At 50.5% G+C, this 25,684-nt stretch overlaps 11 protein-coding genes across 11 annotated transcripts; 5 read left to right on the top strand and 6 right to left on the bottom strand.

Moving 5' to 3' along the window:
* Nucleotides 1-156: 156 nt before the first annotated feature.
* Nucleotides 157-2,122, bottom strand: kexA (serine-type carboxypeptidase kexA; the record flags this gene model as incomplete). The annotated part of the gene is made up of 3 exons (XM_022636815.1): nt 157-1,509; nt 1,562-1,922; nt 1,998-2,122. 3 exons carry the CDS (start codon nt 2,120-2,122, stop codon nt 157-159), a joined length of 1,839 nt encoding a protein of 612 aa, XP_022483312.1.
* A 512-nt stretch (nt 2,123-2,634) lies between these two features.
* On the bottom strand, nt 2,635-3,494 carry PENARI_c035G12498 (SAM-dependent methyltransferase; the record flags this gene model as incomplete). The annotated part of the gene is made up of 5 exons (XM_022636837.1): nt 2,635-2,691; nt 2,739-2,857; nt 2,905-3,015; nt 3,063-3,080; nt 3,185-3,494. The coding sequence occupies 5 exons, from the start codon at nt 3,492-3,494 to the stop codon at nt 2,635-2,637; spliced, it is 615 nt and encodes a 204-aa protein (XP_022483324.1).
* A 304-nt stretch (nt 3,495-3,798) lies between these two features.
* On the top strand, nt 3,799-4,503 carry PENARI_c035G08221 (endosulfine family protein; the record flags this gene model as incomplete). Its single annotated transcript, XM_022636804.1, has 3 exons — nt 3,799-3,834; nt 3,882-3,965; nt 4,099-4,503. 3 exons carry the CDS (start codon nt 3,799-3,801, stop codon nt 4,501-4,503), a joined length of 525 nt encoding a protein of 174 aa, XP_022483351.1.
* A 1,704-nt stretch (nt 4,504-6,207) lies between these two features.
* Nucleotides 6,208-7,580, bottom strand: PENARI_c035G08415 (ICE2 family protein; the record flags this gene model as incomplete). Its single annotated transcript, XM_022636805.1, has 2 exons — nt 6,208-7,011; nt 7,059-7,580. The coding sequence occupies 2 exons, from the start codon at nt 7,578-7,580 to the stop codon at nt 6,208-6,210; spliced, it is 1,326 nt and encodes a 441-aa protein (XP_022483323.1).
* A 503-nt stretch (nt 7,581-8,083) lies between these two features.
* Nucleotides 8,084-9,223, top strand: PENARI_c035G02637 (MYG1 family protein; the record flags this gene model as incomplete). Its single annotated transcript, XM_022636768.1, has 2 exons — nt 8,084-8,142; nt 8,191-9,223. 2 exons carry the CDS (start codon nt 8,084-8,086, stop codon nt 9,221-9,223), a joined length of 1,092 nt encoding a protein of 363 aa, XP_022483316.1.
* A 591-nt stretch (nt 9,224-9,814) lies between these two features.
* PENARI_c035G10700 (Yae1 family protein) lies at nt 9,815-10,372 on the bottom strand (the record flags this gene model as incomplete). Its single annotated transcript, XM_022636824.1, has 1 exon — nt 9,815-10,372. The coding sequence occupies one exon, from the start codon at nt 10,370-10,372 to the stop codon at nt 9,815-9,817; it is 558 nt and encodes a 185-aa protein (XP_022483343.1).
* A 146-nt stretch (nt 10,373-10,518) lies between these two features.
* PENARI_c035G06856 (methionine--tRNA ligase MES1) lies at nt 10,519-12,520 on the top strand (the record flags this gene model as incomplete). The annotated part of the gene is made up of 2 exons (XM_022636799.1): nt 10,519-10,649; nt 10,714-12,520. 2 exons carry the CDS (start codon nt 10,519-10,521, stop codon nt 12,518-12,520), a joined length of 1,938 nt encoding a protein of 645 aa, XP_022483318.1.
* Nucleotides 12,521-13,054: 534 nt separating this feature from the next.
* On the bottom strand, nt 13,055-14,225 carry sonA (putative nuclear pore complex protein (SonA); the record flags this gene model as incomplete). Its single annotated transcript, XM_022636762.1, has 2 exons — nt 13,055-13,885; nt 13,962-14,225. 2 exons carry the CDS (start codon nt 14,223-14,225, stop codon nt 13,055-13,057), a joined length of 1,095 nt encoding a protein of 364 aa, XP_022483335.1.
* A 1,865-nt stretch (nt 14,226-16,090) lies between these two features.
* PENARI_c035G01241 (uncharacterized protein) lies at nt 16,091-16,804 on the top strand (the record flags this gene model as incomplete). The annotated part of the gene is made up of 4 exons (XM_022636761.1): nt 16,091-16,250; nt 16,300-16,351; nt 16,409-16,625; nt 16,655-16,804. 4 exons carry the CDS (start codon nt 16,091-16,093, stop codon nt 16,802-16,804), a joined length of 579 nt encoding a protein of 192 aa, XP_022483349.1.
* A 1,495-nt stretch (nt 16,805-18,299) lies between these two features.
* Nucleotides 18,300-22,020, bottom strand: rgsC (putative intermediate filament protein (Mdm1); the record flags this gene model as incomplete). Its single annotated transcript, XM_022636812.1, has 2 exons — nt 18,300-19,324; nt 19,374-22,020. The coding sequence occupies 2 exons, from the start codon at nt 22,018-22,020 to the stop codon at nt 18,300-18,302; spliced, it is 3,672 nt and encodes a 1,223-aa protein (XP_022483357.1).
* A 383-nt stretch (nt 22,021-22,403) lies between these two features.
* PENARI_c035G10434 (bifunctional phosphatidyl-N-methylethanolamine N-methyltransferase/phosphatidyl-N-dimethylethanolamine N-methyltransferase) lies at nt 22,404-23,240 on the top strand (the record flags this gene model as incomplete). Its single annotated transcript, XM_022636822.1, has 5 exons — nt 22,404-22,452; nt 22,502-22,541; nt 22,623-22,639; nt 22,690-23,116; nt 23,168-23,240. The coding sequence occupies 5 exons, from the start codon at nt 22,404-22,406 to the stop codon at nt 23,238-23,240; spliced, it is 606 nt and encodes a 201-aa protein (XP_022483367.1).
* Nucleotides 23,241-25,684: the final 2,444 nt, after the last annotated feature.

A 25,684-nucleotide genomic window follows, 5' to 3' on the forward strand; every position in this document is an offset into this window, starting at 1 on the left:
AACTAGGAAGCTAGAAGAATATGCAGAACGCATATCAATATCAAGATTCTAAAAGTTCATTCATATGTAAATATCAAATGAGATGCAAACCCAGTTGACACCGTCTACTTTGTACAAATGCAGCCAAAACCAACTAAATAGACATGATCAGATTCGTCACGAAGATGGGCGAGTTTCACCAGTTCCCGGTGCTGGATGAGAGGCATCATGGTGCTCATCGTCATCGTCACTCGGCTCGCCGACAGCATAATGTTCCCGGTCAATGCCAGGGGAATGAAGCTGATCAAGCTCTGACTCGTCAAAGTCGCCAGCCTCAACGTCTCCACCAGAACGCCTGTTCTGGAACCTGTTGAGAATCGAAGAACTACCCATCATCTCATTATTGGAAACGCCCTTGTAGCCCTTTTGCGTGCGGCGACTGCGCCAGATGAAGAAGCCCCAGACCGTAACGCCAATAATAACGATGACGAGGATAGCCTCACCAGACTTGGTATAGGCGTGCATCTCGGTTTGCTTCAGCTTCTCCTTCTCGTTTTGCTCGGCAGCGGTGCTGTTGGGATGACCACCAACAGAAGTCTGAGGCAGCTTCTCGCCATCGATACGGGAGTCAGTCGGCTTACCGCCAATGCTACCGATGTCGACGTTCATGAAGCGGTCGAGCATATCACGGCTCTGGCGGGGCATGTCGAATGGCACCATGTGGCTGGCGTTGTAAAAGAGCACGTAGGTGAGGTTACGGGCGTGCTGGTAGATACCAGCAGGCTCGCCCTCAAAGGACCAGTCGTGACGAGGAGCCCAGACACCAGGCGACGTCTCGAAACCGGTGCCGTCCTTCCATTTCATGTTGTGGATCAGAGTCTCTGTTCCGAGGTGGTTGCAGATGAGGTCTTTATCACCGCTAAACAGCAAGATATTGAGACCGGATTCAATCAATCCGGGGAGCAGGGTGATTGCGGGGAGGGACTTCCTCGCGCTGAATGCACCACTGACCATACCAGAGCATTCTTTCCAGCCGGTCTTCTTGGCTGGGTTGATGTTCAAGGCCTTGACCACATCCGGGCGCTGGAGATAAGGCGTCATGTATTCCAGATCTGGGGGCCAGTTCATGCCACACGAGGGGTATTCGTCTTGGAGGCGGACATCGTACATGTTGTAGCATTTTCCGTCCTTGGATGTGAGCGAGAGAACTTCTCTCAAGACATTATCGCATGAGTCGACTTCCAACTTGTTCTTTGCGCCGGGGGTTTCAAGCTTGGAAAGGCAGACCGAGTTTAGAGCATCCAACTTCTTGTAGGTCTGGGATCCTTGCTTGACGAGGCCTTCCCTCTCCATGAAAGGAAGATATGAAGGGTACTGGTCTGCAGGAGAAATCCAACCGTTGCCGATCAGCATACCCTTCAAGGGCCACTTCCTCCCGCCGTTTGCCGGCGCGGCCTTGTTGCGCTCTTGGATAGCCTTTGCAATGTAGGGGATATGTTGTCCAGCGTATGATTCGCCTGCGAGATACAACTGCGAGACAGTCAGCGTTAAATCCAAGACGAAAGAATAGGTCAAAACGTACGTCATCGTTCTCGTACTCGGGGAACATTTCAAAGAACTTGCTCAAAAACACCATAAACTGAGAAGACATCTCATCGAGCTCATGGAGATAGCTATCGGTGTTGACATAGCTGAATCCGGTGCCAACCGGCTGGTCAACGAAGAGCAAGTTGGCAAACTCATCCCAGCGGCCCGGGTTATACTCGAGCGTTTGGTCATCCTTAAGTCGATACGGCCCAACCTCCATTAACGCGCCATCCATAGAGCTGCATCCGGGTCCTCCATTCAGCCAAATAACGGTCCGTTGGCGGTTCGCGATGTGGCGGTTCTGGAAGTGCCAGAAGAACAGGTTACCGTTGGTCTCCGGGTTGACCTCAATGTGGCTGGATAGGGTGTTAGACAAGCTCCTTGATAGAATCCCAATATTCTTCCACTCCACAGCCTTCCGCGTCACTCACCCAGCATGCATCTTCAAGAAAGGACCCTCTGGGGCTCCCGGTAACGAGTGTACATAGTAATCAGCAGCAGAGCTGGCTGACACCAGCGCCGGGCTCAGCAGTAGCGTTAACGCGGACAATAGCATCGCGACAGCACCACCCTTCTTGGCAGAAGGGAGGAATGGAATCGAGAACATCTAATGGCCGTAGGAATCATAAGAAGTAAAGTCGAGATCGAGGATTGGGAGACTTGTTACGAGCGGTCCCGAAGGGATAATCGTTGATCACTAGGTCATTGAATTTGGATGGGACAGCTCGAGAGAAGGAAGGTAGTCGCTTCGACGGCAACGATGAATTAGAGAGAATGAGAGAAGAGAACATTTAAGGTAAAGAAAGGAGATGACGAGGGATGGAGACAGGATGCGTGGCAGTACTGATACGGTAATTACCACCAGTCCATCGCCATTTGTATTGTGGATAAGGTTAATTACATGTAATGGAAATACAGAAATGCGCCATGGCCGAATTCGTCGCTCTATAAGCTTATTGATCTACGTATAAAGCTTCACTTGATGCTGGAGACCGGTGAATATGGTATTGAATGTGCACTTTTATATATTCGAGGTGAAACCGCTGAAACAGCTGAAACACTGAAACATCAGAACAAGTCATCCAGGGACTTGTCGGCGTCCTTGTTGATAAGAGCCACCATTCCCTGCAATTGTTAAGTCTCCTCTTTCAAAGGGCAAGCGTGGGACTTACATCGGGCATGATGGGCTTCTCCTCAGCATCCTTGACATAGCGGAAGGGCATCTCAGTGCGCTCATGCTCGTTGATCTGCAGTTCCGGATAGTCGACATAGGGGATTTCCTCGAGGGGCACTGCCACAGTAAGTCTCTGGCCAATATGAAGCCAGTGCTTGACTTACCCTTCTCATGGACCACCATGCGAGTGACTCGCACTGCAGTGTCAGTTGTCATCTGCTTAGGCCCCAATCGGCGACCGACATAGCCCTTTTTCCTCAATTCCGAGGTGCGATCTGGGAAATTGTCAGTGGCAACCAGATATATTAATATCGAGTCATACCTCTAGGCGGGTCATCGCCTAGTAAAAATGTCAGCTTCCAATTGCATAGAACATAGAATGTATATCATAAAACATAGCGATTTATAACGTTAAAGTTAGCGAGAAAAAAAAAAGTCACATACCGAGAATACCACCGAAAAGAAAGACCTCAAAGTGGTCACCATCCTGAGGACTCAACTCAGTCTGTGCAGAAGGATCCAACAGACAGACCTTATCCTTGCGGTCTGCAAAGATTTCCTCTACGCTGCGCTGCTCGACCTCGAGACCCTTGGTGGCGGCCAGATCGGCGGGCATCTGCAGCTCGGCGGGCACAGAACTGAGCAGGAATCGAGCGCCGCGGGCGTGAGACTCGCGAGCGATACAGGCATATTCCAGTGTGGACCAGGGGCCCAGCTCAGGATCCAAGTGTTCGACCACGAATGTCTTTTCCATGATGAGGTGGGTGTAAGAGACGTCACAGAAGACGTTAAGGTTCCACTTGAGGGAATGAAATATGCGAGGGTTACGAACTACAAATAGTAAACCGACGTAGAAGAGAGAGAAATCGACATAAACCAAGTATAAAACTAAGTAGAATAAGAGAAAATAACCTACATCAATTAATTGCCATTGGCGTCATCCATGTATGAATAATGCTCTCTCTCTCTCTCTCTCTCTCTCCACTTAACCTTCTTGACTGTCACACTTTATAACTCTCTCTTCTCCCCTCCCGCTCTCAACTTCTTCAACTATCATCATGAATCCCCATCAACAAAACAAAGTGGACCTGAACGTCAGTGACCTCCCAACTATCTCAGAATCTCCCTAACAGCATTCCAGTCGCTGAGCCCAGAGGAGCAGCGCCTGCTGCGCCTCTACGGCAAGATGCCCACCAAGAGGGACGTTCTCCAGAACAAGCTCAAGGTAAGTCGACGCCCCAACTCTACCTTACACTGCCTACCTAGCTACCCTACATACCCCTCTCCTCCCCTGTGCTCCCAACACCATTAGCTCACCACCACCCAACCCAACCCAATACTAACACCACCCTTACCAGGAACGCAAATACTTCGACTCAGGCGACTACGCTCTCAGCAAAGCGGGCAAAGCCTCCGACGTAGGCGTGACCAACATCGGGTCCCGCCACCCAGTGCCCGAGAATATCCCCCACCTGACAGCAACCTCGCCGGGCACCAGCAACCCCGCCCCACACAACGGCAGCGTCAGTGGCAGCGTTAGCGGTCAGGGCCAACAAGCCCCCGGCAGCTTCAGTGGCCACCCGGGCTCGGTCGGGTTCCAAAGCCGCAGTCCCGTCAAGGAGGGCGGCAGCTTCCTGCACCGCGGCTCTAGTCTCAGCGAGGGCGAGGCTGGCTCCGGTCTTGCTCATGCTCAGGCGGGTAAGGAGGATGATCTTAGTGTTAGTCCCCCGCGGGCTAGGGAGGGTGTTCCCATCCGCCGGTAGGAGCATGAATATTGAGATATGAGATACTGAGATATTGGGGATGGGTGATATCTGCATGCATATCTTTTGAAGAAGGGGTCTGTGATTTCTTTTCAAGAGCTCGGCGCTATGGGATCTTTCGATTTGTCTTATTTTCTTTGCGAGGGATTGAAGGAGGATGGGAAAGGAATGGGATGCACTGCGGGACGGAGCAAGTGAGAGCTTGAGCTAAGCTGAGCAGAGTTGAGATACCTTGATCACTCGGTGTTCAGATCGTGGCTTGCACTTGGCATGGCATCGGGGCATATCATCAACCTCGGCTCAACTCGCACTCTACTTGCTCTCAGTGACTTGTCTTTTTTCTTCTTTCTATTTTATGCCTATCATCATTTATCATCAGCAATTTCTGGCATGGATTTACGTCTCGATTCATCTTCGATTCTGCTTGTCTATATCTAGTGCACGCGACAAGACTCTTGCGTTAGTTCTGCTATTCTGCGATTCTGAGATTCGGTTTCTGTTCTCGCGATTCAGATGCGATGGAGACTTTTGCTTTACATTTTGTCTACTGTATTCTTCTACTGCTATGCGAAAATACGTGTAGGTATGGAATGGATCCGTGGGTTCCGGTTCTTCAATGTCTTCTGTGTCTTCTATGCTGGTTCTATGCCTTTGTACTTGATTTGATTCTGTGGTGCGATTGTATCAGCCATCCAATTTGTTCAAATCTACTAAAGATCATGGCATGAATATCCCTTGGCATATGGAGTCCGATAGATCTCTTGCATAGTAGCAGAAGTAGATCGGCCATGAATTGCTCCAATGTTGGATCGATACTCCACTAATACTTCTATATTGAGGGATTGGGCCGAAGCAAGTATAATCAAGATATGTATAAATCACCCTAGCGCTAGGCAAAAAGTACAAGAGATAAGGAGAAAAAAATCCACGTATCCTGTCCTATGTACAAAAATGGCTGGAAAAGCAAGCCGTCAGATACACCTCGGAGGGCTACGAATGAAGCAAGACTCAATTAAAGGGGTGAAAGCAAAGTAGAAAAAAGAGCCTGAGCGGGACAGAAGAGGGTATAATTGCCAAACGGAACGGGTTGAACAGTGATCAGGGCAGAAGGAGAAGACACAGACAGAAAAAAGAACGAGAGCAAAAGACGCAACATAGATTTATCTGGTATCGTCGGGTCATGAAAAGGGGCGGGGTTGGAGGACTGCGTAGTGTCTACTCCGAAACATAGGCGTAATGTGACAAGGGAATCAAGGCTTGAAACACAGCCCATTGCGAGGCCATGAGACAGGGTTTGACCTATCTCTTGCAGATGCGAGGGTTATACATAGGCCAAATGCGGAGTATGTTTGAAGAGAAAGCAAGGAGAGAGGGCGCGTGACTGGAAGATGCCAGTGAAGCAGGACGGAAATACACGACATCAGCAGAACGGAAGCTATTTTGAGGAGGGACTCGTTCTGCGGCCGCAGCGACGTGATGTCGGTGAGCGAACCCCAAAAGAAATCACAGCTAATGTGGCGCTATCGTGTGAATGGTGGCCGCGAGAGGGGTCGCTTGGATGGCCGATTCTCGGCCAGGCTCATGCAGCAAGATACAGCGAATTGGGTTGTGATCCGTGAGACATGAACCGTGAGCCGTCTTCAAATCCTGCCCATGCGAGTTGTAGCGATAAGGAGCAAAGCGCAGGCATGTTGATTCGGTCACTCAGTCGGTTTTCCAGTGTCCTGCAAGTCCATTGTCGATGTCGTTGTGCTCGCCGAGCCAGAGTTCGACTGCGTACAAACCTATCGTACAGGCCAGGTTGATCCATCGCCACGGGTTTCCTCCACCAGCGCCCTGGCTGCTCCACCATTCGCCGCTGCCGCCCATTGCTTGTGATGTTGATGCGAAATGCTGCATGAGGAGACTGGTGTAGACGGAGATGAGGATGGTCGGGGCGAAATAGCTCAGGAAGCCTAGGACTTGGCCTGCTGCGTCGGAATCGTCGATAGAGGCTTCCTGATAGAGAGCGCGAGAGCCAGACTCACGGACAGCTGGGATGATTCGAGTGGAAGCATACAGCACCAGAAGGCGATAGGCGAGCGAGATAAGGACAGATGGTGTGACCGCACTGAATACTGCGGTAATCACATTGAAAGCCGCGTGAATAATGGATGGTAGGAGAGACAGCGCATGCATGAGGGTTGTGTACGAGGCCATGAAGATGGGAGGGAGCGGAGGGAAGTCTCCGGCCTGCGAGGGCGAGGGAATTTGTTCCACGGGGTGCGATGGCTTATAGTCGGTGAATATCTGGTAGATGCACAAGACGATATAGGCGAAGAGTAGAGAGCTCTCGACCGGGTTGCCGCGTCCACTGCCAATGCCCCAAGCACACAGAATAACGGCGCAGGTGATCGACACACCGATTAAAGCCGCATCAACGTTGGAGATTTCGGGGAATTGCAGAACTCGCCAGAGGAAGTAGACGGAGCTGGAGATGATAGTCGCGGACAGGACCAGGAGGCCAATCTAAAACAGGTGAGCTCGTGTAGTGACAGATCGGGATCAAAACATACCATCCAGCTATCGCTGCGCCCACCGCGATTCACGAGCCAGCGGGTAACTTGACCAGCAGCTTGAATAACCAGCAAACTGCAGAATCCTTCCGCCAGCTGGAAAACAGGTGTCGACCATCTCAACAGTCTATCCCAGTTGCCCAAGGACACGGTTTCCACCAAGCCGTCGCGGCCAAAGAGCCATTCTTGAATAGAGACATCCTGCGCCCTCTTCCCGCTGAAAGTGCGCTCCACCCATCCACTTGTATTTTCGGTTTCAACTGAGAATCGGTTCAGCGACCAAATGAGGAGCACACAGATCACAATCCATTGGGTGCCACGGAGGACTGCGATCACCGACGAACGGAACCACGAGCGGTCAGGGGTACTGAGTTTCAACAGCGAGATGAGAAAGTAGAACGTTGCCAAGGACAGCGAAAAGGCCAGACCGCATGTCTTGCCGCCCACATCGAAAGCTAGTGGGATGGACGAGACCGTGACGGCGAGGAACAAGGCCGACGAAAAGACTCGAAAGAGCCACATCGGACCGCCGAAGGAACTTGGCACGCGAGGGTACGCGAAGAGAGAGAACGGTTAAGAGGTGAGAGTGTCAAAGGTTGAAGATGGAGATGTGGATAAGTCAAGGAGGGGACCGGTGATTTCCTTTTTTCGAGCTTATCGTCTTCACGTGGAAGGGGGAGGTTTGCAGGGTTTCACCAGAAATTAAAACTTCCAGAGCACTAAAGAGGTAAAGAGTCTAGACCTTACGCAAACTGCAAATACCAAATTATTAGACTATAACCCTCTCCTACTCCATGTTGTGATAACGCATGATGCCTCAGGACTTCCTTTCCGAAGACAGGGAACTGCAGCAATTCCACGGTTGAAAGCTCCAGTCACATGCTAGCTGCTTGCCCTGATATTCTGCCCTAACTGCCCGATATGGCCAGCACTGATAAGCCGCAGCCAGCCAGAGCCCGCCAATTTATATGTAATCCATCTCAGACTCTGAATACTTTATGTTCAGAACAAACACCTGGTTCAAAATGGCCGAAACTGCTACTAAAAAGCTCAAGACCTCGTCCCCCTTGATCGGAACTCACAGGTGAGCTCAAGCTTGGAAATCTGCGCACGATATACTGACCTATAATAGCGGCCACTTCCACGCCGATGAAGCCCTGGCCGTCTACCTTCTCCGCCTTCTACCCACCTACGACTCCTCCCCTCTCGTCCGCACCCGTGACCCTGCTGAGCTGGAGAAATGCCATACCGTCGTGGACGTGGGCGGCGTCTACGACCCTACCATCCACCGGTATGATCACCACCAGCGGACCTTCTCAACGACCTTCCCCCAGCGTAACACCAAGCTTTCCTCCGCCGGTCTAGTGTACATGCACTTCGGCAAGGCCATTATTGCACAGAAGCTGTCACTGCCCGTAGACCATGCCGACGTGGACCTTCTGTACGAGAAGCTCTACACTGATTTCATCGAGGCCATTGACGCCAACGACAACGGCATTTCCGTCTACGACCCCGCCGCCATTTCCACCGCCAACCTGGAGAAGCGCTTCAAGGAGGGTGGTGTCACTCTCATGTCCATGGTCGGCGACATGAACAACCCAGACCCCACCAGCGCTCCCGGCGAACCCCAGGACGAGGACAGCCTGTTCGGCCGCGCCAGCACCCTCATCGGCAATGCTTTCGCTCGCAAGCTGCACCATGCATGCACCTCTTGGCTGCCCGCCCGCATAACCGTCGGTGCCGCGTATGCCTCGCGCAAGGGAGCCCACCCCTCCGGCCGCATCCTCGTCTTGCCCCAGGGCGGCGTGCCCTGGAAGGAGCACCTGTACAATTTCGAGGCTGAGGCCTCCGGCAGCAAGGAAATTGACCCGGCCAACCAGGTCTACTACGTCCTGTACCCAGAGAACGCCAACGCGGACGCAAAGTGGCGCGTGCAGTGCGTGTCTGTTTCCGAGGGTAGCTTTGAGTCGCGCAAGCCTCTGCCCGAGTCATGGCGAGGTGTGCGCGACCAGGACCTTGATGGTGTTTTGGCTGCCGAGGCTGAGAAGAACGGCCAGAGCAAGCTGCCCGAGGGTGCCGTCTTCGTCCATGCCTCTGGTTTTATTGGGGGTCACAAGACTAAAGAGGGTGCTATGGGTATGGCCGAGCGTGGTCTTGGACTATAAATTAACAGGCTATTGCGAAAATGCAATGGGCAAAAGTGTTGAATTTTAATGAAATGTTCTTATGATGACTTAGAGGAAATTCATGATTTATTTGACATGAAAGATAGCTTTAGACTCTTGCCTTCACTCTCTTGTATTGGCATGGCCTTTAATCTTATATTGTAGAGAACACTGGACAAGATTCTCTTTAAGCAAAGTTTGGAGCTTCCAATGGTTTTCGCGTGAACTTCAGCATCCAAGATATCGTAGGTGATTCTTGATGTCTGCCTCGCCAAGCACGGTTGACCGTGGAATTCAAATCTAACCTGCTACTCAGAAGCAAGGGAGTCTGGAGAAGTGTCGATGATCGGCGAGCTTGTTGAAACTGAGGTAGCATGAGACAAGTGGATAGATCTTCTCATGGTCCAACGGCTCTTCACAAGCTTCATGTGTTGCTGGGATTGTGATCTCTGAACACATAAGCCAATTGAACTAGGTGCGCAATCATGGCAAAAGAGCCGACTGTTGGACACCAACAGCGAATGTCTCGATGGAGCTTGACCATCGAGTGAGCTGATGTGGAAATTGGTATTCAAGATAGCATGATCATCCTCAATGACGGATGTTCAATGCGCTGATATCTTCAATGCTGCCGGAACCATCTCCGGAAGCTTGCATATCTTTAGGCTCAGCCTGTGCGCCTGAGTCCTCGCGTTCACCCATGGCGCGCTGAATGAGTTTCGCCTTGGTAGCGGCACCCTTCAGGCGTTCATCCACATCGTTGACAGCTTCTTCGGTGTTTCTCATATCCAGCGTAGCCGGGTCGACGAGCTCAAGGAGTGTTTGAAGATTCCTGGCCAGCCGAGTACTGTGTGGTGGAAGACTGGGCATGTCTTTGCAGATTGATGGATCAAGAGAAAGACTGTCCGCATTGGCTGTTTGAGATGAAGGCTTTACGCCGGATTGTTTCAAATCAAGTCGTTGCGCCCAGACCAGAGCCTTGCCATACAGGCGTCCCATCTCAACGAACTTCTCGAATCCTTTCTCCACGGCGAAAACACTACCTTCGGTATACCCCGATTCCGCTCCGTCCGCAGTGCCCAGCTCATAGCCTTCATTGTAAAACTCCTCCTCCAGATCCAGAAGACTATCCAAGAGATTGGAATCCATTGTGAGTGATATGCACGGAATACAAAGAGGTCAAAAAGATATCTCAGAGCCGAACACTTTTTTACCCGGCGATATGTCACGAGATAGCCCACTTTTCGATTTTCCCGCCGTTGCCCCTCCACCGTTTCTCACCTTCAACCACAATTATGTCGAATCCGATCTTGCCCAAGAAGGGCGAGCGCAACATCCTTATAACTAGCGCTCTGCCATATGTCAACAATGTGCCTCATCTGGGCAACGTCGTGGGCTCCGTGCTGAGCGCCGATGTCTTTGCTAGGTATGACTCAACCCCACCTTCAACTGGCATTGAGCCACGAAGCTAACAGACACGCGCAATTTAGATACCACAAGGCCTGCGGACGGCCTACACTGTACATCTGCGGTACCGATGAATACGGAACAGCAACGGAAACTAAGGCGCTGGAGGAGAAGCTGTCGCCAGAGGAGCTGTGCGCCAAGTACAACAAGATCCACCAGGAAGTGTACGAATGGTTCAACATCGGCTTCGACCACTTCGGTCGCACACCCACAGAAAAGCACACCGAGATCTCGCAGTCGATCTTCAAGCGCCTGCACGAGAATGGCTTCCTCGGCGAGCGCACCGCCGAGCAGCCCTTCTGCGAAAAGCATGGCTCGTTCCTGGCTGATCGTTACGTTGAGGGCGAGTGCCCCCGCTGCCACTACGACGATGCCCGTGGAGATCAGTGTGACAAGTGCGGTCACCTCCTCGATCCCTTTGACCTGATCAACCCGCGCTGCAAGCTCGACGGAGCTGCCCCCGTCCGCCGTGAGACGAAACACATTCACATCCTTCTCGACAAGCTCCAACCGGAGATTGAGAAGTGGGTCCACCCTGCCATTGAGAAGGGTAACTGGCCCAAGAACTCGCGCATCATTACCGAGTCTTGGTTGAAGGAGGGTCTGAAGGATCGTGGTATCACCCGTGATCTGAAGTGGGGTGTCCCCGTCCCTCTGGACGGTTACGAGAACAAGGTGCTCTACGTATGGTTCGAGGCTTGTATTGGATACCCCTCCATTACAGCCAACTACACTCCCGACTGGGAGCTCTGGTGGCGCAACCCGGAGGATGTCCAGCTGTGGCAGTTCCTGGGCAAGGACAACGTGCCCTTCCACAGTGTCATCTTCCCTGGTACTCAGATCGGTACCAGGGACAAGTGGACCATGCTGCACCACTTGAGCACGACAGAGTACCTCAACTACGAGGGCGGCAAGTTCAGCAAGTCCCGCGGTGTGGGTGTCTTCGGCACAAACGCCAAAGAGACTGGTGTCTCCGCCGATGTGTGGCGATACTTCCTGCTGAAGAACCGTCCTGAGACTGGTGACACCCAGTTCGAGTGGCGTCCCTTCGTGGAGAGCAACAACAGCGAGCTCCTCGCCAAGTTGGGTAACCTCGTCAACCGAGTCATCAAGCTCGTTGCTGCCTCCTACGGCTCCGTCATTCCCGAATTTACCGTCCCCGAGAGCTTCGCTCCCTTCCAGGAAGAAGTCACCACCCTCCTCCGCCAATACATCGATGAGATGGAAGGCGCTCACCTGCGCGCCGGTGTTCAAACCGCTATGAAGATCGCCGAAGCAGGAAACGGCCTAATCCAAGCCAACCGTCTAGACAACGCACTCATCGCCAACGAGCCTGAGCTCGCCGCCGCAGTTGTCGGCACAGTCCTGAACCTTATCTATCTGCTCTCCAGTGTGTTTTCGCCCTACATGCCCGCAACCTCCAAGTCGATCCTGGAGCAGCTCGACGCACCCTTCCAGTACATCCCCACCCTTGACGAACTCAAGGACGGCTGGAAGCCCACCGCCCTCAAAGCCGGCCACAAGATCGGCAAGGCCCAGTACCTCTTCTCGCGCATTGACCCCAAGAAGGCCGAGGAGTGGCGCGAGATGTTCGGTGGATCGCAGGCAGACCGCAAGAAGAAGGAAGAGGAAGCTGCCAAGATCGCCGCTAAGAAGGCCGCCGCCAAGGCCAAGAAGAAGGAGAAGAAGGACAAGGGCAAGGCCGGCGGTGTCGAGTCTTCTGCCAAGGGTGGAGCGGAAAAGATCTCCGCCACTACCGATGGCAAGAATGACGAGGCCGTGGAGAAGGTTACTGATGGCGTGGCTCAGGTTACTCTCCCTACATCGTAGAGTGGAAGAAAGTTACTAGACTACAGAAAAGTGTGTTGAGTGGAGTGCAGGGGAGTGTCTTTTGATGTCTGATGTCTGACGGCTTGACATTTTCATTTTCATTTTAGTTTGTCTCATACTGAAGCCGCGTATGAGAGATTTATGCATTGTTCATGGGATCTTTGGGATATTTACTCGGATCTTGGGCAATTCTTCCTTTTTCTACAGTAGCTACGCTACATACATGAATGCAATGAAGGTGTTATGTTTTTAGAGATGACATTCAACCATCCAATGTAGATTTAGCCTAAGCCCTGGTGGCTACTGGACTATAGCTACAGGTGATACTACACTTTACTTGGACTGAGGTACAACCGTGGACACTTGCTATTGCTTGATAATGTAGCCAGGCTAGAAAAATCCCATTTGCACTCTTTAATCAATACACGCCGATATGGTAAGAATTTCATTACATGCTCGTTGTAGTGATGGATAATAAAACCGTCCAGGGACAAGTCCTCCTCCCCATCCAAAGAAAAGAAAAAAGACGAAAGCTCAACGCTTCCGCGTGTTTGGTCGCGGCTTAGTTTCATCAGGTCCGATAGGGTGCAGCATGACCTTGTTGGTAGTCTGCTGAGTGTTGGCGGAGTAACCCTTGCTCCAGTCGTAGCTGACCGAGTAAGCGAAGATGTTTCCAGTGCGGTTGAAGGCGGTAGTCGTGATAGGACCACCAACAGCCGGGTAACCCTTGAGACGGTGCTTGGCGTCCTTGTCCCAGAAGTGGAAAGTGCCGTCGGAGCCAGCGGTGCTGAAGGTACCGTGGACCGGGTGGAAAGTGATAGAGTTGACGGAGAAAATATTGCAGACGTCACGCTGGGTGGGAGGAGTCTCACGGTGGCACTTGAACGAGAAGTTCGAGGCCGAGTCCTTCTCCTCGACGTACTGGATGGCGCAACGACCCTCGACCGAGCCGACAGCGAAGCCCGAAGCATCCGCGAAGCAGCTGACTACCCGCGTCTGCCACTTCAGGGGGGATTGCATGGTCTTGTAGAATTTGGTAGGCTGGTCGAGGTTGATGATGTTGATGTAGCGGTCTGCGGTACCGATGACCAGCAGCTTGTTCTTGACGTCCATGGTGTAGATGCGCTCCTGGCACTCGACCGAGGCGATTGGTGTAGATTGACGCAGATCCCAGTATTTGACGGTCTTGTCCCACGAGCCGGTGATCAAGAGTGGTTGGCCGCCCACGGAGGGATTGGGGATCATGTGGCAGCTTCGAATGGGCGCGTCATGCGCGGCAACCTGAACGGCGGTTGTCTGGCCTGCTCCGAGGTCGAGCATGCGGGCTGCCTTGTCGGCACCGGCACCGACCACCTTGGTTCCATCCTGAAAAGAAAAAAAGATGTCAGTTAAAGTGCACCAAATTTGGGTTGATAGGGATACCATATGGATGCAAGCTTACCGGAGACCAACAGCAGTTCAAAACAGGAGCTTCGTGCTCGAAAAGCGCCTTCCCTTCACTCTGGCCTTGGTCGTTGATTTCGTAAATGCGGACTTTCTTATCCCACGAGGCCACGGCGAGGTGGTCGCTAGCAGGCGAGAAACGGAGATCCGAGATGCCATCCTCGGGGGGCTGGTTCAGAGCGACATCCTTGGAGATATCACCCGTGGTGTTTGTCGCGCCCGCCGCGGCAGCGGTGCCGCCGCCGACATTGAAAAGTGACATCTGAAAGGGCGCGAGAGATGTGGCTCAGTCGAGGAATCAGCAAAAGAAAAACGGGTTCTTGTAATTCAAGGTGAAACTGAGTTCACACTTGGGGGGCATGCAAAAGAGAAAGGCAACTCGAGCTCAATGGGGAAAGAAAGAAGTAGGAGAGTCGTGATAATTGGAGCTCGATCGCAGAAAGCGATGCGCGATGACGGCAAAAAACATGACTCACCGCCTTCTGCCTACCTCAGCCTGTGAACTCGCATTTGATACGAATTGTGGTCTATTTCGCGTGTTTTGAATTGACAGTTACTTTCCATTGGCTAATATGTGTATCTGGTGGTCTTTTGACGAAGAAATACTGAAACCATTGCCTGTTTGTGTCATAGAGGCATATTCTTAGCCACTAGGCACCATTGTCGGACTGTAGTTCTCCGTTTCAGTAATGTCTAGTTGAGATTCCACCTCTGTTATGCTTGTGTAGTCTATGGCTGACATAGGGCCAGAAACGCACTCGAGATGATTTGGTCCAACGGTTAACAATTCATGATCATGTCGCAATACTATGGATTTCTCCAACTGAACCCGATCTAAAACATGAGCTGCTGCAGTATAAGACCTCGATCAGAGACCTGCTGGTTCTTCTATCGTTTCATCAAATTTGAGTCATGTAAATTGACAAAGGCTGTTCGATTTGAATACACTGTAACATATTCTATATGTCTACTATCTGTCTAGTCTGCCAAGACTGTAGAGTGGACGACTTTAATCTCTCTAGATTCAAATCCATATCTTTGAATACTTCGAAATACCCCAAATTAAAAAAGAAAGCAACTAGGATCATTCCGTGTCATGGAATGATCGACTCATTGACCAAGCCAATACTCTGTACATTGGGTATAGATGCAGGCTGATGAGCACGCGACCTATCAAAGGAGCGGCTACCTTGGGAGTACAGCCGACAAATACAATGAACTGCTGCTTTATCCGGCGCTCCCCCATCCAACGAACTAAGGTGGAAGGTGAAGAAGCTAATTGAATGCTTACGCCATCCTCTCCGGCTTCCACTTACGAGGTCTGAAACCCCCGAGCTAATCGTGAATATTCTCGTATTCTCTCAAAGGATTGAGTTTGTTACAAGGGGGGCGCCACCACTATGAAAAATGAAGTGGACACAGCTAGTGAAGATGCAGCCGAATAGTCATGTAGGAGGTGGGTATGATTTACGAATGGGAAAAGGGCGGCAGCAGCTAAGAATGCAGGCGGGAAGTGGAAGTGGGAGTGGGAGTGGGAGTGGAAGTGGAAGGGGAAGGGGAAGGGGAAGGGGAAGGGGAGAGGGCAGAGTGGCATGATAGATCAGGTGATCATGGAACACGGGATAGGCCAATTGAATCGTATGATAAGGCCATAAATTACTACAAAGTCGAGTGAAAAGGTAAATATAAAACAGTTTAAGCAGTCGATCGACATTAAGAAGTGGAGAAAATGCGGGGTGCAGCGCTAAGATTGGCTCCGCTCTGATGTTGATGTCAGTCCACTGGAATGTATCCGAAGGGGCCGACATAGTGGAGAGATAGTGTTGTAGTAGGGTAGACCAAGAAGTATGAAAAATGAGGGAGATAAAGTAATAAAAAGTAGTAGAACTAATAGAACTAGTAAAGCAATAAACTAATAAACTAATCAAGTAATAAGTAATAAAGTACTAGAATGATCGAATGTACATACTGTGCCCAGTATGTACCATGACATCCATGACTGCACCCCCTCTCACAATCAGGTCATCAGGTCACCTGCTCTCCAGGGCTTCCCCTCTTTCTCTCTCTCTCTCTCGTCTTCTCTCTCCCATCTTCTGCCCATCGCTACAAGATACACTCAACGCAATCATGTCTGTTCCTTTAACCAAAGTCGACTCTGCCATCGCTGGCTTGTCCATATCTGATGAAAAGCCCATTGCCAACGAGAAGGAGGTCAAGAAGGGCCTCAAGAAGGACCACAAGCGGACTTCCTCAACGTCAGAAGGCATTTGGAACATCAAGGACCTTGGTGAGGACTCTTCCATCTTCGGACTGCACCCTGACTGACAACTTGATAGAAGAGCAAGGCATCGAAATCACCCTTCCCATCGAAACACAAAAGACGGGATGGTAATTAGCTCTCCCATATCCTCATTATCCTATCCATCACTGACGGACTCATCGAAGGAAACTCAACACCTCCCCAAACTCCATCGAGGACAAAGATATCCTCAAGCTGTACCTCGTCAATCCTCCGGTCAAGAAGATTGACCTGCACTTCCCCCTAGGCCTAGTGGTCACCGCTCGGAATCTCAAGGGCGTCACGATTAAGGATGCATTGGATGCCATCTACAAACAATTCAAGAAGAAGGCAAGTAATCCTCTACGGCCAAACAAAGGACATGTTCAAGATGGCTGACGCAACCCCGCTAGGCGGATGACGAACTGGACAAGCCCTACCTCGCTGGCTTCGAGTGGGACAAGGATGAGTGCTGGACACGTCTGCTTGTACACCAGAAGAAGGAAGGACAAGCACAACAGCCAAGCAAGAAGTCCAAGAAGAAGGCCAAGGAAGAGGCATAGATTGCCCTCCACCGACCCAGGCCTCTCATATCAGTATGGACACCGTCACCGAATGCCTTCAAGGGTCTCTTTTTCCGCCATTCCTTACTGATCATGATAATGGACCCCGGGGACTATTGACTCCCCTCGACTTGATATCTCGTTCTGTTGATTGATCCCACAGTTCCAGTCCCGTTCGGCTGCTCTGCGTTCACTGCGTTTCCTTGTAGAAACAAGAATTAAGACGGCGCGAGGGGAATCAGTCTTGTATTTTGCTTTTATCTTATTCTTTATTTGTCGGTCATCTCGGCTGGCTAGTCTTAAATATCTACCCTGGGTTGACCGGTCTTTGTACCGTTCGCTCATTTATCCCAGTGGAGATCGAATCATTTAATCCCTGAGGGCTCTTTTCTTAGTAGTTACTGCGTAACATTAGAGTATGTGTAGAGTGCCAGTCACAGACTCGATCGAGTCCTGTGTAGTATACTGTGGTGAACGCCCATCTCCCTATACCACCGGCTTAGCCCTAGGTCCAGGATTGTACCACGAGGTGAAAGAGGTGTATCCCCACCGGCGTATCCTTTGACGTTTTAACATGAGACTTTAAAATAAAGCAAACAAAGGACACACTCACCATTGCCTCTTCAAGCAGCGATTACAATCCACATCCAACTCAAGCACAGCCCAAATACAAACAAAGGCCCTTATTCCAAGCCTCGGAACGGCATGTCTCGAAACAAGATAAAGTATATAAGCAATCTACAGCCTACAGTCACCTAATCACACCCACCCCTGATAGCTACCAACATCCACTAACCACCAACCAAGATGGACGCATGTCAATCCAACACACACAAAGCATGCAACCTATGCAACAAAAGGAACCCACACCGCTATATATCAGCAGAAAGGGTCAGAGACTCCCACTCCAACCGCGACAATTACCGCACAGCCTCCATAAACTGGGTAACAGTGCATTTCAGCCGGTGGGATTCGGTCCTCGACGAACCAGCACTAATGACACGAGTAGCGGAGTACATCCGAGCCGGACGAGGGATCATCTCCTCGTATCCTAAAAATGTTTATTTATCATGGTGTTACTCGGTGGGAGTAGATAGGACACCTGAATTAACCGACCACGATGTGTTGCAGCGGGCTGTTGCGCTTGCTGAGCAATATATTCAGGACGCGAGGGCTGGGTGGAGACTGATCGATGTGGAAACTGTTTTTATAGATGGGCGTGGTGATTATATTTTCATATAGAGAATGAAGTGGAAATATTGGTGATGTTGGCGTGATTATGGTGTGAATGCTATGTAGGGAGCATGTTTGTGTGTAATGAAGTATATACAGCGCTCATAATAAAACGGCAGCAAAGCAAGGAAACGAGTCATGGGTAGTTTCGCCGAGAGGCTCGAAAGGGAGAACGAAAAATGTCGTAACGCCATTGTACCATGAATGAGAAGAAAGTAGAAACCTCAGGAATCATTATCCAGTCAATTAGAGCGGCGATCACTCAACGAGCACGGCCAGGATTAGCGCCGAATAAAACCAGCACAATCTCATCGAGCATCGTAAAAACGAGATGAGCGTTAAGGGGTTGGTTATTGAGCGTTGCGAAGACCCGCCGTGCAGCAGCCTGAGCATTCGCTCTACCGACGACATTACCGGCCAAGTCCGGAATGAGAGTAGCCAATACCACCGTCGCCTCAGCGCGGCTCTTGAGCCGGTCGACGGCTGAGCGTGGTGGGACTTTGCGGAGAATACCACCAGGCCACATGGTATCGCGAGCGAGCGCGAGATACCGCAGAAGCGAGTCATCCTGCGTCAACCCGCGAGCCCCATCGCGAACCTTGCGCTCTATAGTCCCGCCAAGGAGCTGGTGCAGCACGACAACAACGGCACGACCGCGCAGCCAATTGTTGCCGCGGTTCAACTCAAAGGCTTCGAGGAAGAGGTCACAGATTGGCTTGATGAAGGGCTCGAGCTCGCGGTCTTCGAAAGCGTTGAGTTCTGCCTCTGCTTCAGCGGCAGTGACTGCATCTTCGGTTGCGAGACTCGAGTCTGGGGTTACGGTGCTGGTTGTTTGTTGGGTTGCGGCTGAGATGAGGTTCTGACCTGCGGTTGAAAGCTGATCTAGGACGCCAAAGTTGCCGAGGAAGTCGTCCATTCCGTCTGCGACGGAGTTGTAGATTCGTGTGACTAGGTCTTTCGTTTCACCTTCGTTGTCGCGGGTGGCGTTCTCTTTGTGAGGGAGGATTGCGCGTTGGGATAGGAATGCTCGCAGATCACGGCTGCGGCAGACTTCGGGTAGAAGGAGAAGATTTCGCAAATATGATTCGAGCGCGAGTCGCCGCTTGTGTAGGAACTCTTTTTGTAGTTTCATGACGACGCGCCGCCGAGGGAATTCCAAGTGACGCACAGAGGGATAGCGTTGGCGAAGCTTTTGGTGAAGATCGTGGAATTCGCTGTATCGCCGTGCTACAACCCAAGATGCTGCAGGCATCTGTTCACCAGCATTTCTTTGAACCTCCACGATGTCTGATGTATGATTAGCCTGGAACTGAGGTTCATTCAAGAGTCATCTTACACATTGCAAATTCACGGCCATCATCCTCCTCTTTGCCTACAACAGTAGACTTGAGGCTGACAGTGGATCGCCCAAACAAGCTGTTATCACTTTCCTGAAGAATGTACTGTTGTCTTTGCATTTCCTTGCGATGCATTTCACGCTGGATGCTAGCTTTAGACTTCCGCAGGATCCTCAGCTCAGCTGTATTATTTGTCAATTCAGCCTTTCGAGTCAATGCTTCGACCACAGAATCTTGAGATGCCAGTTTGTCAATGTCCACAGAGAGCGCCTCAATCGCTTCCGTCAGACCAAGGTCACCCGGTGCAGCTTCGTGAACTTCATCGGCTAGATCCTTCTCGTCGGCGCCTTCTGGCTCTTCGTATTCATCCTCGATGAATTTCTGCTGATCCGCGAACAAGTCGTCATCAAATACGCCCATACGGGATGCATGATCAACCAGGCCAAGCGACGCGATACTTTTCCGCATCTTTTCGTTTCCGCGACCTTCCATTTGAGGAATTTCGGAAGAATTGCGAGGGGAAATGATAGGACGCTCTGGTCCGAATAATCCGGAAGAATCTCCTTTGAGATCTTCTATCTTTCCGTTTTTCGGTTCATTGGTAATGATATCATTTAGCGCCGCCTCCATTGTCTCGAGGACCTGGCTTTGACTGGCATCATTCTCGCCATTCTGAGAATCTTTACCCAAACTGTGGGTAGATGTGGCAAGATGATCCGTGTCGTAGTCGTCGTCAAAAAGAGGAGCAGATCGTTCTGAGTCTATGGATCTTCGAGGTGAATCGTCGTCATCGAACAATTTGCCCATACCTCGCACATCACTGGAAGAGACGGCAGCTCGGCGAAGATCCTTGGAAGGTCTCATACCCGGCTGAGAGGAGGTTCGCGACAATAAAGGCGGAAGAGGTCGCCTCTCGGGCGCTTCAAAGGTAACTGATATCGGAGAGGATTGGCGAACCGGTGCCTGAGCATTGGCCGCTTCATCGGACGCAAGATACTTCCAGTATAGATCAGACTCTTTGAATTTTGGATAATAAACCTCTTGGAGGTGCTCCAAAACGGCAGACTGGGTGGTCAACACCACCATTCGTGCTTTGCGGTATTGTTCCGAGGTCGCGCGCTTCCCTGCGCCCAAGAATGCTTTGACTGCTCGGCGAGATTCGTCAGAGACCTTGAGCTCTGGTTTTGACAGATAGGTTTCACTGATGAGCGCCAGATCATTCCTGTCCGCTGGTTTCCATGTCACTGAGGTGGGCGAAGTTACCTCTCCGAAGTCATCTTCCAAAGGGTTGCGGAACCCATCGACAACGACCCAGAATTGGACAAGGGACATCAATTTTTGTCGGTCCATGAACTCCATGAAATAGGAGAGCCCAGATGCATTGTGCATCACATCCACTAGTGATGTTTCATGGGTGGAAAGAGGCCTCTCCGGTCGAAGATCGAGGGCCGGGGGGACGTGGCCTCCCCCGCCAGGTTGAGCAAGCTTTGCCACTTTTTGGTCAAGCACTCTTTTGCCTGTTTCCAGACGGCTCAAGTAGACTTGATCTTGTCCTTCAACTGTGCTCTCTCGCTTCAATTGACTGGTAACGAGGGCACGAAATCGGCGTGCATCAGAGAGATTGTTACATTTCCTAATTGCTCTGACAAATCTCTCAAACGCTCGTTCTGAATCATTTGCAGATAGTCGAGGGAATGGCTGACCTCGTTTAGATTTGGGTGCAGGCGATGCATGTTGATCCAGGGCGGCCCGCAGCTTGCGAACGGTCTTCCGATCCTGCAAAGCCGTGCGGCCATAGGCTTCCACCAACTGATTCCATGTGTCTGGGTCTGATAGGGCTGTGACTATAGGGAGAAGCACGGCACAAGATATGATTTCGCGAATCAAAACAGATACAATTCGGCTTTTCAACACGCTTTCTGGAAACAACTGAGGCAAGAGACCCACGGCTATCTTGCGTAGATACTCCTGTTGAACAGCCTTTTGGTCTGATAATGAAAGTGCAACTGCTGGGTGTAAACGACCTTCGCGGTACTTGTTTGCAACGGCAAGATCTAGTTCCTCGGACTCTGTCACGTTTCGATTCAAGTTGCGCCCCCGAACTGAGCGCTCAGCAACGTCAAATTCCTTGAGATGCGTTGTCAAGATAGGAAAGACTCGTGATACTACCAAAGAGACCAGATCCTCTGCAACCAACCTATCCCGAAGGTTTTCGAGAGCAACACGGATGGTTCGATCAATCTCATTGGCAAATGTGGGGTTCGAACTGATATTGTGGTACCACGATGAGACAAAGTCTCGGGTAATGAATGATAAGAGTTCATCGATACCTTCCGACACGACGAACGATTGAGGGTATAGTGGTCGGGGTCGGTATCGAGTGCTTCTCCGGACATTGAGCATTTCCTTTCGCCAATGATTGGGCTGTATGAAAGCCACCGAGACCTTCTTGGCGATATTGTCCTTCCCATTGTGTTGCCGGACAGTCAAAAGGACAAGACCCAATAGACCCGCAGACGACAACACGGCGCCCAAGGTCACGGCATATCCTAGATACCGGAGGATCGGCAGCCAGTGAACCACGAAACCCCAGGCAATGAACACGCCGACGCCTGCCAGAACAAGGTCGCGACGACTAAGGGCCATCTCCCCGCACTATATCCAGAGCTTCACGGCTCATAACGATCACTCCCAGCTCGGGAGCGAACCACTCGACATAGTCTCAACGTCAACACGGGTTTTGCGATGGGCGGGAGCTTGGATATATCGATATCCCAAGCAAGGCGATATTGAGGGACACGAAGGGATTCAAACAAATCAGACGCGGAGTGCAGCTCGCTATCAAAAAGGAAAGCGAAGGTCGAGAAAGATAGGATCCCGTGACCCACGCGGAGAAACGTCATTTGTTTACTTAAGCGGTTGTTCCCCAACTGTCAGCTGCAGGTTCAAGTCTACTTCACCTTCCCCTCTTCTCTTTCTCTTCTCTTCACTCCTCCTCCTTCTCTGTACCTCTAAACAGTTTCGGCATCATGGCTTCTCTCACTGATTTTATCAATCTGTCCTCCAAGCCTTTACTATGTAAGTCTCTTCCAATCCTCAACAATTTGCATGTGATTGACCCTCGCAGGGTCCGCCGCATCCATCTTCTTTAACCCGATCTTCTGGAAGTGAGTGTCAATTTCGTGTGGATATCAGCAAATGGATTCACAAACCTCATGAGGGGCAACAGCTAACGAAGTCTGTTCTAGCATTGCTGCCCGCACAGGTTGGCCGACCCCACCCGAGAGCTAACTCGACCTTGGCTAACCACAGCAGAGCACCGCAATCACTTCTTAACTCGTATCTTCGGGGGCGCTTACAATGGCTGCTATGTCCTTGCTGTCATTATTTTCTCCCTCGGGATTTACCGTGATCATCTCTACCAGCTCGCCCTGGAGGACCAGCCCTTCTACGCTCCTGTGTACCAGCCGGTCATTGGCGGTATCCTGTTCGCCATTGGCTCCGTCCTGGTTCTCTCCAGCATGTGGGCTCTTGGTGTGACTGGCACCTACCTTGGCGACTACTTCGGTATCCTCATGGACGCTCCTGTGACGGGTTTCCCCTTCAATGTGACCGGCTCCCCAATGTACTGGGGTAGCACTCTCAACTTCCTCGGTGTTGCTCTCTACAAGGGAAAGGTTGCTGGTATTCTCTTGACTGCCCAGGTCTTTGTTGTCTATTGGTTCGCTCTTGGTTGGGAGGAGTAAGTTTGATCTTCCCCAAGCATTCCCAAAACCAAACTAATTATCTCCAGTCCCTTCACTGCCGAGATTTATGCCAAGCGTGAGCGCGAGCGTGCCAAGAAGCAGGGCGGCAAGAGGCAATAAGTGATATGCATGTACTAGGGTTGGGACATTCAACATCCACAATCCGCACATGACGCTCAAATCAGAGGCCGAGAGGCCAGGCTGCGCCCCATGCAGCTTACACCAAAAGTCTGGGATTGCCCATGACAATTGTCCAGCACATGGGACTCATCCCAACCTTCAACAATGCTGGGCCTGTAGACGATAGACCCATTCGCCTTGTCCTTGATACCGATCAAAGCAGGACAAGGCCCACTGTGATTTCCCTACGCGACACTACAAAAGACATAATTCAATCCACCCATCGCGACAAATTCCAGTACGACTGAATGAGTAAACGATTTTGGCTCAGTAGATTCAGTTGCCATGTGTCTGTACTTAGCTTGTAAGAGTTTTGCTGATCTTTATGGAAGATGCAGAGATGCCACGGAGGACAAGAGTCTCGCAGCCTTTTACTACTTGGTTTCCTGTGCGTCCGTTGCAGTATCTATCCTTGCTCTCTAATTTACAGGTATGCTTTAAAACTTTGATTTTACGGAGTCTACTGTTGCATCCTCTCGTATCAGTCATGTGAATCTATACTTTAGCTTCGTTCAAAGTCGATTTCAAGCAGCACTTCGAGTCAGGACATAGTTGCGGTTTATTAACATACAGCAGAGGTTCATGAATGTGTATACAGTGCCGCTTATGAAATGTTTGGCAGTCTCTACACGAAACCCAGCCTCGAAGCGAGTATACCGTACCATACATTGTTACCATACATTGTTTTTGCTCTACTTTGTCTTCTTTTTTCGCCTCTTTTGGTCCATTTTCGATTTTCGAGTGCCTCAGGTCCTGGTGGTTTGTAAATGGCGGGTAATCATGTAGATTATATGAAAGTGGAGCTACAGCCTATGACTGTGTTGATATTGATTTCTTTTTTCCTTTTTGAAATTTCGTAATAAACATTCTAAGTAGGCAAAGCCACTCGTATCTTCATCTTCTAAAGCCATCCATGATATCCCCTATTCAAGCAATTTCAGTTTCAGGGGCCTAAACTTTCTATTTGATAGATTATGGATGTTAATATATATAATATAATATTCAACAATTATAAACACTAAGAAAGATTATACAGGCTGATCAAACAGACTGAGCGCATGACCGGCTCTCAGCAATCGGCACGCAGTCGCCCACTGGAGGGATATATGGGCAACTGCATGCAACGCCATTCCATTTTCACAATGGTATTTGTCGGGTCCAATGGAATCGGAAGGGTACTCGCTCTGGTCGGACAGAGCGGAGAATTGGGAAGCGAACTAGAGTATTCCTTCGATCTTCAGATTCGGCTTCGCGTCAAAGGTACGCATCATGTCTTGAAACATGGCCACAAAGGTAGCTTGTCAGTCCATGGGATTGACTCACGGCAGATCTTCAGAATCGGGAAGGCAGGTTGAAGTCGAGCTTGAGTTTTCTCATTAGAGGGCAATTATGGCCCGTTTTGTGTCTCCATCGTCAACATTGATAATGGTAACATTCACAGCATCGGTCATTGTGGCCATAGTCTTAATGGCAGAGTACTTTGGCTCATCCTGGCTGTGATCCCGGCCATATCAGTACTCGGTCCATTGGGGTTGAGTCCTGTCGACAAGGACTTGCGAAACAGTGGAGGGCTGTAGAGTAAGGCAAGAAATGCGACCAGGTAATGAAAAGCCGAGTGTCTATGCAAGAACACTGTGAGGAAGTAAAAAATAAGGCCTTCATGGTGGTCTGTTAAAAATAGAACCATCAGCATACATCCAGGCTTTCAGCTTCGTTGCACATATATGTATAAAATGAGCCGTCAATGTGGAAAGGCAAATACTTACTTGGAGCGTGTCGTCGGCAGATGCTACTCTGGTATTCATAGCTGTTAGTCGTTCTAGCCCGGCCAAGTGCTGTGGGGGATCATATGTATCCTGTGATCTATACCATGGTGTTTGAGGATGTAAAGAGACAGCTTCTTATCATTTGTCCTCGCAAGGTTTGGTATCGAATTGATCCTGCAGACATATTGGAGCTTCTGGCAGAACCGTCGGATGCAAACATCCCATTCGATGGGTTTATTAAGCCAAGGTAAACACGAATTGGGTGACATTGTACTTTTCTTTCTCTCATGATCCCCGAAGAATTGAGGCACCATGAGGTGCGTGGGATAGCGCTTCACAGCTGGGTAGCCTGATAGCTTGATGGAGATAAAGTACGTGGTAAAGGTCCGATGTAACTGAGTTTCCAAGATGATTTTTGAAAGGAAAATGAGGAATTCTGGGGATTAAGGATTCAGGTGTAGGGTTGACCTTTGGTCGAAGCAACGGGGGTAGAAGGAGATCAGATTCGGATTGCGAGGAGTTTATTGTTTCAAGGAGGGCAACTTCGCAGGCAATTTGACGGTCAATGAAAACGTCTGGTCTTTTTGTTTTTGGCAGTCTACTATGCGGCTGCCGACT

The sequence above is a fragment of the Penicillium arizonense genome (assembly GCF_001773325.1).
Source record: "Penicillium arizonense strain CBS 141311 chromosome Unknown PENARI_contig035, whole genome shotgun sequence".
NCBI lineage: Eukaryota > Fungi > Ascomycota > Eurotiomycetes > Eurotiales > Aspergillaceae > Penicillium > Penicillium arizonense.